This window comes from Chrysochloris asiatica, unplaced genomic scaffold, assembly GCF_000296735.1.
Source record: "Chrysochloris asiatica unplaced genomic scaffold, ChrAsi1.0 scaffold00374, whole genome shotgun sequence".
Lineage (NCBI taxonomy): Eukaryota > Metazoa > Chordata > Mammalia > Afrosoricida > Chrysochloridae > Chrysochloris > Chrysochloris asiatica.
The window spans coordinates 402,158-413,113 of NW_006408892.1; the positions used below are offsets into that span (position 1 = coordinate 402,158).

Below are 10,956 nucleotides of genomic sequence, written 5' to 3' on the forward strand. Positions count from 1 at the left end.
TTTACCTAGCCCTCACTCTCCCTCCAAAATGCAAGCAAGACCACTCATTCTTTCTTACATGAGCCCTTACATGTTCATGCCCATTATTTCTTTCCCCCAACAGCTGCTAGCCTTCTGCATTCTGTTCTGGACTTTCATGTTTTTCAATATCTCTTCAGAATAGGTGCAAGCTAGATTCCTAGAAAGGGAATTTAGTGCCCATCCTTTCTCCTCTTCTGAGAGTTAAGTTCAGCCTTTTCTTGGGCTGCAGTAGCCTCCCATCTTTGGCTCATATCTCTGTCCCCATCATTTAAACTTCTGTCTCACAGAAGCCCTTGAATGGATGAGAGAATCCCCATGGAGGTGGTTAGATGCAGGGCAGCTGCCAAACACAAGTCAGTAAAGACTGTTGATTTCCGATTTGCAGACAGATAGGGGGATGGTGATGTAGAGGCATTAGCATAGCTCCCCAGAGCTACAGAGCTTCTTCCTATGCCAGAGCCAGTTCACATAAAAAAACTCACCCAGATTTTACAGGAGAATGAACTATGCATTCAGCTCACCACAAGACTACTGACCCAGGCTTTGATTTAGGAAGTGGATGTCCTTGTCTAGGCACCAGTTCAGCATGGAGCCAGGGTGAGCAGGGTTCAAATCCTGGTGCTGTCTGATCCTGGACAAAGTTAACCTCCCTCTCAGAACCTCCACCTCTGTCTCATTCTGTCTCTGACTTGCTCTGTCTCCTGTTTGTGTGTGTGTGTGTGTTTGTGTGGTTTTTTTGCAACTGGTATTCTCTCTTTCTCTCCCTCTCCCTATATCTCTCGTTGTGTCTTTCTCCTACCCCATCAGTCACTTTGGCCTGTCTTCCTTACCTTCCCACTCTAAGCTCATGAAATCATGCTCAGCTCCTGCCCTTTGTGGTCCTCTTGCCCACCCTCAGCCCACACTGCCTGTGAGGAGCTCACCCACCTAGTCCCTCACCACTAAGCCAAGGGAGGCTCAGGGTCCTGGGTTTTGGGTAGTCAGGATGCTGTCTCTGGCCACAGAGTGTGTGTTTGGGGTCTGGGGGTGGGCGGGGATTGTCTGCCTCAGCCTTTCCCTTCCCAGACCTCAGATTTGTCCAGCAGGAACCCCAGGCCCCCTTCTGGAAAGAGCCAGTTTGAGGATTAGAGGATCTGAAGGGGTTGAAAGTGGGGAATCAGGGTGGGGAGGGAAAATGGGGGAAAGACAGAGACAGGAAGAGAAAGAAAAATGAAAAGACGAAGAAAAGAGGTTGTAAATAACAGGATATAGAGTGATGTGGTGCTGTGGGTTAATGTGCCAGAATGCAAAGCTGTTTGAACTGCAAGGTCAACGGTTCAAGCTCACCAGCTGCTCCTTGGAAACCCTATACAGGGTCGCTATGGGTCAGAATCGACTCGAAGGCACTTAACAACAAGAGTTAAAAACAGACACTGAGACAGAAGGACAGGGATCTGAAAGATTGAGACAGAAACAGAGATTCCTACTAGGTGGTCAAACCAAAAAGAGTTGGGGGAAGAAAGTGAAGGGTCCTAGAAGTAACAAGGTGCTGGGCCCCACTTTGGGTCAGATGAGGAGTGGTGACAGTGTGTAGGGGCATCTAGACCCTGGACCCCATTTAACAGACAAGGCTCTGGAGCTCAGCAAAAGACCAATAGTCCTTTCCCGGAGTCTCGCCCTGCTTCCCTCTCCTTTCTGTTCTGTCTCTCTTCCTCATCTTCCAGTCTCTGTCTCTGTCTCCCTCCTCTCTTCCCTTCCCTGCTCTTCCCCACACTACCACCTTGGCCTCCTAGTTCAGCTCCTGACCACTCACTGCTCTCTGCTTTTCTGGGGGAATTCAGTTTGGGGAGCTGGAGGCACTGGGGTTTTGTAGAGGGCTGGAACCCTTGAGAACTAAGGCCAGGGCTCAAGCCCTCAGTCCCCTTCAGAGAGTCCTGGGGGACTACAAACAAAATGTTTGTGCACCACTGGGGACCTTGGGGTGGGGGGTAGAGAGACTGAGGGGGTGAGAACTCAGACAGGGGAGGGGAACCAGGGAGCTCTGAGCTGGGAGGTGAACAGGAGGGGATGAGTGGGTCATGGGACTCAGGAAGGGAGAGGGGCTCTGGGGGTAGGGAACTCAGGGGAGGTATTGGAGGTGGAACTCAGGTCCGGGAGGAGGTTAAGGTAAGGGGACTCAGAAAAGGGAAGGGTTGGGGAAGAAAGGCTGTGAGTGGGAGGTGGCTCATGGTGGGGGAGGGGACTAGTGAAGGAGGAGGCAGGAAGCCTAGGGATTCGTGGTCTCTTTGGAGGAAGGGGCTTGGAGAAGGAGAGGAATCCCCCCTTCAGTCCACCAAGACTGTAACCCACCTCCCCACCCCCACCCCCGAGTCATTGAGTCTCCATCACCATCATCTTAGTCATCCTTTCCCGTCCCTTCCAGTGGCGGCATCGGGGTCACCGGGGCGGAAGCACCTCCACCGTCCCCCCGCTGGCGCCCGGTCACAAGCATCAGACTATTTTTAACGTGGGCACAGCGGGCGTGGTGACGCGACGGCAGGGAGGGGGCGTCCCTGGAGCCCATGCAGACACTCCCTGTCACCCGGAGCCGTCGCCTGTGCTGCCTCCGCTCTCGCTGGCCCCTCTCCCCTCCAAGCAGAGCCATGGCCCTGCGCTGGGTCTCAGTTTCCAAATCTGGGAAATGGAGCAAGTTGGGCCTGGCTGGTCTTGCCTCGCTTCTTCTCCCCTATTCCTACTCTTCTTCATCATTATTACTTTAATTTATATTATTACTATCACTAATTCTATTATAACGATCACATTACTATGATCTTTAGCATTTTTCTCATTTCTTGTCTTGGGGCTCCAGGTCTGTGACCTGCCTTGTTTGTGGGGGAGCATCCAGCCATCAAAAGACTGCCTACCCACCAGACCTGCTCACTGGGAATGTCAGAGCAACCAGAAAGCCCTGATCAAAATGAGCATGGCCTTGGGATAGGGGGTGGGGTGAAGGGAAGGCATAGAGAATCCAGAAATAGATTCCAGGATATTTGAGCGCTCCATAGGTGGTGCTGGTGAGGAACATTTCAGGAGACAGATGGGCTTGGTTGTGAAGGGCCTTGGTCCTGCAAACTGCATCTGGGAGAATATATGTAGATTCAGCTTTCAGTGTAAAAACATTACACCACGAATCAGGAATCAGGGATTTCTGTCTGTGTTGTTTACCATGTGGCACTTAGAACAAGGTCGGGCATACACTTTGTTAAGTGCCATTGAGTTGCTCCGACTCATAGGTGTAACTGGTGAGCTTGAACCTCCGATCTTGCAATCCAGCGCATTAACCCACAGTGCCACAACTAGGAGCTCCTTAAATAGTTATCAAAGAATTGACTTAATTGTCTCTTTCCAGAACCCTGTGTTGTTGTTACGTGCCGTCGAGTCAGTTCTGACTCACCACAACCCTGTATAGGGTTTTCAAGGAGCAACTGGTGAGTTTGAACTGCTGACCTTCGTTTCAAACCGAAGTTGCTGTCCAGTTCTTATCCTACAGGCCCACACCAGGACTTGCTCTAGGCTATTAAGGCCTGACTGTCGCTGTCCATGGTCCTGAACCCTGTGCCCCTGGACTGAGCACTTCCAAGGAATTTGGACCCACCATGCCCCTGGACCTAGCGACTACTCTTGCCCCTGGTCACCCCGGAGCCCTTTTCAGGCCTAAGAATGCAGTGGACACTCAGTAAATACCCTATGGACCTCCTTCCAAAAGGCTTTTAATACCCATTAATAAAAACACCACCATTGATTTTAAGGTCTTTGGCTCACACTTAGTGAGGCTTGGCAGCATGCCAAAGGTTCTACCAGTCTTAATACACTGTATAGTTCCAGCAAACCTAAGTGGCAGTCGTTATTCATCTACCCAGTCTACAGATGGACAAATGGGAATGAAGAAGGTTGAGACTTGCCAGGAAGTGATGGGCTTAGGGATTCAAACTCAAGCTCTTGTTGACATCTCATAGAGGAAGTTATTTGTGTGCGGGAGAAAAGTGAAGCCCACATTGGGGAAAGGGATGAGGCTGCAACTCTGAAGATGAAACAGAGCTCCCATGAAAATATTGAGAGCAAAGTCTCAGATGTAGACCTTCCCTAGGCTTTGTGGTATCAGGGACTGGGCAGCAGTGGGCATAGGGATTTATGAAGTTTTCCAAAAAGAGGGACAGGGGGATGGCTGCAATAAAGGGAAATTCATGACATGTCTGTTTACTGAGTAAATGAAGATGGCAGATGATTCCTCAACCCAGTACCAGAAGGGACTTGAGTGTCTCCAACATCCTGGGGGCTCAGAGGAGGTCCAGGAGTCCCTGAGTGGCCACATGGTAAACTTTCCAGATTGTTAACTGAAAGGTTGGAGGCTCAAGTCCAACCAGAAGTGCCTTGGAGGAAAAGTCTAGTAATTAGCCGTTGGAAACTCTATGGACATAGTTCTACTCTAACACACATGGGATTACCATGAATTGGAATAGACTAAATGGCAACTGTTACTGATTTGAGAAGAGGTTCAGCTCATCCTGGAGCAGACTGTGGATTCAGGCACTCTGCCCTCTGGCTTTGTGATACCAGGCAAGTTGTGGAACTTCCCTGGATCTCTCTTTTCCTCATCTGCAAAATATGAATGTTGTAAGGATTAAAGAGGTGGTGCAAGTCCTCAGGACTATGCCTATGAATGGAGCTTGTCATTGATATTGGCTGTGAGGCAAACCACCTGTTATGGTTTGAATTGTGCTCCCTGAAGAGATATGGGAAAGTTCTACCCCCTTATACCTGTAGATAGGACCCTGTTTGGAAACAAGCTTTTTTTATGTTAATAAGCTAATTCCAAAGTCAGGTGGGTCCTAAACATGATTTCTTCTGAGTCATGTTTAATAAAAGGAGATGACACACATAGACACACACACACACACACACAAGGGGTAGAAAGACATTGGTGATGACAAGGGTAGGTTCATTATAAGCAGCAAATGAATGCCAGGGATTGAGGGCCACCAACTGCCATCAAGTCCTTCAATTCTGACTTCTAGTGATCCGGTAGGACAAAGTAGAACTGTCCAGTATGGTTTCCAAGGCTGTAAATCTTAGTGGCAGCAGACAGTCACATCTATCTCTAGCAGAGCAGCTAGAACATTGGAACTACTGACCTTTTGGTTAACAGCTGAGTACTTTAACCACTGTGTTATTAGAGGGCTGGGATTGAAGCAGTGAGCAGAAACTGTGAGTGCATTTACTGATTTGTTAGATTTACTCATTCATCAAATATTTACCGAGCCTTTAAAACATTGAGTGAACAGTGCAAAATGCTCTGAGACAGGTAAGAAGCTTTGGAACCTAGTCTTCCACTTGCTTGCAGATGCAAATTCTTCCACCTGAAGCAACCCTTCCCTTCAGTTTAGCAAAGTCTTCTTTGCCTTCTGACATCCCAGCAATTGCAGGGGGTCGAGGCTCAGGGAAGTTTTCTCAGAGAAAGAAAGTCCTGGAATCTCCATCTAGCTCCCTCAACCCTGCCTCATTCCTCCTACTCTAACTTCACTAGATCAGGACCATGGCTGGGTCTTCAGAATCTGAAACAGTATTTGGTACACTATAGGTGCTTGATTAATACTTGTCGAGTGTTGTTATTTTTAAGTGCCGTCTAGTCAGTTCTGACCCATGGCGATGATGGATAGGGTTTCTGAGGAGCAGCTGGTGGGTTTGAACCACCAATCGTATGGTTAGCTGTTATTATTAGCGCTGTCAAGTTAATTCTAACCCATAGAGACCCTGTGTACAATAGAATCAAACACCATCAGGCCCTGCACCCTCCTTCTCACAGTTGTGGCTACACTTGACCCCATTGTTGCTGCCACCGTGCCAATCCATCTCGTTGGGAGTCTCTTTTTATGCTGTCCTTTCACTTTACCAACCATGATGTCCTCTCCAGGGACTGGTCCCTCCTGATGATATGTGTAAAGTATGAGAGACAAAGTCTGGCCATCTTGGCTTCTTAGGAGCATTCTGGTTGTACTTCTTCCAGCACAGATTTGTTTGTTCCATGGAACCTTTAATATTCTTCAACACCATAACTCAAATGCACCAATTCTTCTACAGTCTCCCTTACTCACTGTTCAATTTCACATGCATATGAGGTTATTGAAAATACCATGGCTTGGGGCAGGGGCACCTTAGTCCTCAAACTGACATCTTTGCTCTCCAACACTTTAAAAAGGTCTTGTGTAGCAGATTTGCCCAACAAATATGTCGTTTGATTTCTTGACTACGGCTTCCCTGAGTGTGGATGATGGATCCAAGCAGAATGAAGTCTTTGACAACTGCAATCTTTTCTCTGTTTTTCATGATGTTATTTATTGGTCCCATTGTGAGGATATTTGTTTTCAGATTACCAATCCAGTTCTTATCCCACAGCACCACATTAGGACCCACTTGTTGAAAAAAAAAAAAACCCATGAATTTACAAAGGGCTTGTCATTCACAGCCTCAGATCCACAAAGTGGATTAAGGGGAAAATGAGAATCTCCCAGAATTGGATAAATGAGGGGCAGGGGTAAATCTATTCAGGGGTCAATCACATGTCAGTGCCTGTGTGTGCACATGAGAGCTTGCATTTGCATAGGATACTTGCAGAAGCAGTGTGTTTGTGGTACTACAGCAGGCAGGCAAATGTGCAGTGGGGGTAACTATGTGTGGGAAACACTGGTATGTGTATATGTGGACTTGTGGGGAAACACACACACACACACATATTTGTGTGTGTTGTTACAGATTGAAGTACATCTACCCAAAAGATATGTTAGGAGCACTGGTGGTGCTGTAGGATAAGCAATGGACTACTAAACACAAGGTCGACAGGAACTGACTCGATGGCACAGTCATTCTGTTGGAGAAAAAAAAATTAGACTTTCGCCTCACGTAAAGATTTACAGCCTCAGAAACCCCCATTCAGAGTCACTATGAGTCATAACCAACTCAACAGCATCTAACAACAACAAAAGATATGTTTAAAGTCCTAACCCTGGTACCTGTGAACATGATCTTATTTGGAAATAGGATTTTTTGAAAATGTGATCAGTTAACAAAAGGTCATACTGGAGTGGGTGTATTTAAATCCCATCTGAGTGGTGTCCTTATGAAAGAGAAGAGAGACAGACAGAGGAGGGATTGACAGGCCCAGGAACACCAAGGATTGTCAGCTGTTACTAGAAGCCAGGAGAGAGGCACAGAACAGATTCTCCCTCAGAGCCTCCCAAGGAATCAACACAGCTGATAGCCTTGATTTGGACTCCCAGCCTGCGGAACTGTGAGGGAATAAAGTTCTGTTCTCATAAGCCACCCACTTGTGGCACATTGTTATGGCGGTCCCCAGGCAGCTCAGACACATGTCCACACATGTGTGCAACTATCCAGGTAAGCATGCATTTGTATGCCTCATTGATCACTTGGTCAGCTAACATTGGCCTGGAAGGGGCTGCTTTGAATGTTTAAAGAAGTGCTGTGTCTACACATACATGTCCTCAATGTGTATTGAGGAAAGTTGAATCCCCCCACCGAAAAACACACACATGGCCCTTTGTTAAAACCCTTAGTTCCCCTCATATTCTGGAAAACAGCAAAGTTTGCTGCAAGGAACTGACCAAGACTTCATAATTAGCTGTGTTTGAATAACTATAGTTTGCTCTTCCGTATGCCTCTTTCTCCTCCTGGGACTTCCAACATCCAGGGTATCCAAATCAAATCAGTTGCCGTGGCTTCAATCCTGACTCACGGCGACCCCGCAAATGTCAGAATAGAACTAAGTTCTAAAGAGCTTTTAGGGGCTGAGTTTTTCAGTAGATCACCAGCCCTTTTTTCCAAAAGGAGATTGGAACCACCAACCCTCGGCACTACACAGGAACACCTTATCAAAAACCAGACACAATTCTGAGCAAACTGGCCCTGATTGCAACCTTGCAGTATTACTCAGCCTACTTCTTTTAAGAAGCTCACAGTCCTGTGTCTCCATGAAGTGGAGCTCAAGCACTGTTCTGGTGTCTCTTGCTCCCCACTACCCTGGTTTTCTCACCACTACGGTTCCATCCTTTTACTATAACTTGCCTCCCCCTTGCAACTTCTTTTTAATAAGAGCCATTCTTATATTTTCTGGTTCCTCAGTGGTGAAAAAGGTTTGTCTCCACCTAATAACTGGTGTGGTGCTATAGGATGGGCACTGGACTGCTGATAGAAAGGTTGACAGCCGCTCTCAGAAACCCTATATGGGGTCACTATGAGTTGGAATTGACTTGGTGGCACACAGCAACAAGAAAAACCTAAAGGTTGGTGGTTCAAATCTACCCAGTGGCACTGCAAAATAAAGGCCTGACATCTGCTTTGGTAAAGATTGTAGTCAAGAAAACCCTATGGAGCAGTTCTTTGTAACACAAGGGTGTGCTGTGAGTCAGAATGATATATATATATATATTTGTTTTGCTTTGCCATGTTTTAACTTTGTCAGGTGTGATTGCTTCTTTGACCAGGTACGTGTGTATTTCTTGGGATTTAGGAATGTCAGAATGTGAGGAATCCTTACGTGGTAGGTATGTTGCAAGCATGCATCAAGAGCAGGTGGACACCTCCCTCTGTCTGTGCATGGACACCCACATCTGTGTGTGGACACAAATCTGTGCTGGGACCAGGCCTATGGCAGCAGAGACTCTGTCCCGTGTACCTCAGAGCCTCAGAAAGACCAATACAGCTGTTACCCTGATGTATTTGTGTGAACCTGCAGGTGGGTTTGTGAATGTGCACAGGGGTCCAGACAAGTGCATGGGTGTGGAGACATGTTGGGCCCTGAGCATCATGTTCACACGGGGACAAGTTGGGGCATATAACGTGGGCACCCCTGGGTGTAAGAGTAGGGGTGTTGGCTGGGGTACCAACGTTCATCCTCAATGCCAAAGATGATCTCAGGTACGCAGAAGCCCCTTCCAGCCTAGCTCACCCTTCCCAGCTTCTCATCCCTAGACCTGACTTCACCCCAGTGGGTCACACCTCCTTTAACCCTTTACCCCTATGGGCTGTCCGCCCACTCCTCCAGCCTTGCTCCTCCTCTCTCCACCTTTCTCAGGCTCACCTATTTCCCTTACCCCCCCTGGATTCTTCCCTCCTCCTAGCCTGGTATCCCTCCCAACCACTTCCTCTTCCTACCCCCTCTACTTTTCCTCTCAAACTCAAGCACTCAGCTTACCCCAAGGGTTTCACCCCCACCCGTCTGTCTTGTTCGTCCCAGAGAATCCTTCTCTTCCTACTTCTCCCAACCTCACCCACTCCCGTGACCCCCCTGGGCTCCACCCCCACCCCGCCCAGCCTGGCCCTTCCCCACTCCGCCCCTGCGGTCTCCAGCCTCCAGCGCACTCATTCTCCAGGCCTGTTTCTGGAAGCCTCACCCCTCCTGCCCCCCTTCACACCGCCCCCGCAGCCGAGCCTCCAGGTTTGCGTCAGAGTGAAGGGTGAGATCCCGCCTCCGTCCTGGTCCCCGCACCTCCCCGGCAAACCTTTCAGCGAAGCCAGGCAGGCAGGGTGGGAGCAAAGGGAAGAGGCTGGAGTAGGTCGGCGGGAACCCCACGTAGGCCCCTTCCCTCAGTACTACACTTTTCCGAGGGCTAGGCTGGACCTACGATTTAGTGGAGGGGCCTGTGGGGGCCTAGAGGTTCACCATCTCCTCCCTTTCTTTCTCTTGGATCCAGGCTCTGGGGGTGGCCCAGGGTCTCCTCTGCCTTAGTGCTGCGCTAACTCCAGAGCCCTTGAGGCCGGGTAGGATAAATGTTCCTTTGATTCTATGGGCTCATCTCCCACCTCCCTCAGTCCTGGCCGCCCAGTGAACTTGGGGAAATGGGACTTCTGCCACTTTAAGAACACCCGTGTCCACGCGGGCGCCGCCCGATTTGCACCCGAGCTGCTGCTGCCGCTGAGAACCTGCAGGCGGGGCCGGGTTTGTGAATGAAGCCTCAGAGGGGGAGAAGGGGGGAGGGGGAATGGCGGTGGGGCGGCTCCCAACTCCCAGGCCTGCCTACCCGCAACCCAGGCGAAGGCTGTGGTTTTTGGTTCCCGAACACACTGGAGCAGAACACACTCCCCGCTGCCCAAGGTCTCCCAGAGTCCCTCTTGGCCGACACACCCCTTCCCCCATTCCAGTCTTCTTGAAGGGGGTCGGAGAGACCTCAGTCCTTAAGACAGAGGGTCGGACCTCTGGAGGCCCTGAGCCAGCCCCACCGCCCAAAGTCGGCCGAGATCCTGAGTTCACAGAGGGCATGCTCAGGCGCCTGCTTTCGAGTGGGCTGACTTCTCTCTTATCCCAGACTCTGAAGCTGGGCGGGAGTGAGTGAGAGGCCGTGCCCCTCCCGCATTTCTCCTCCCCACAATGTTGAGAGTGGGTCTGGGCGTGGGCCTCCGTGCAGATGGCGTTCTGGCCCCAAAATATCTCCCCCCCCCCCATCTTCCTCCCGCCTCCTTCCCGCGCAGAGTGAGTGAGGTGAAGATGGGCCTGGAGGAGGGAACATTGCCCCTCCAAGGGGGTCGACTACCTGCCGGAAAAGCCGGCTACGAGTCTGGGGTAGGGGTGAGGGAGCAAAAGAGGACGGTAAATGGAGTGGAAGGCCTTCAGACCATTCCCTCAGTTCCCATTCCGGAGGCGAAATAGTTAACCGGAAAAGCGCCCCCAGACCCCAATCACTGGATTTTCTTGAATGTTGGGAGGCTTCTCCCCGTCCTCCGAGACCTCTTCACATCCAGGGTTTAGGGCTTTCTAGAGCTCGCTGTTGTCCAGATAGTCAAGACCCCCATACAAATTTTACATCCCCAGGACTGGGAGACTCCCCTCCTGCATTTCCCACAGAATTCTGTGCCCAGTCCACAAGCAAGGAGACCGGCAGTCCAATTCACAACATCCTTCTAAGA

At 49.7% G+C, this 10,956-nt stretch overlaps 1 protein-coding gene across 1 annotated transcript in view; it reads right to left on the reverse strand.

Annotated features, from left to right (window-relative positions):
• Positions 1-2,644, reverse strand: part of UNC13A (unc-13 homolog A (C. elegans)) — a 77,890-nt gene extending 75,246 nt beyond the window's left edge. Inside the window, exon 1 of the mRNA XM_006876325.1 lies at positions 2,455-2,644. Coding sequence (XP_006876387.1) covers positions 2,455-2,644 — 190 coding nt within the window. The remainder of the gene's footprint in view (positions 1-2,454) is intronic.
• Positions 2,645-10,956: the final 8,312 nt, after the last annotated feature.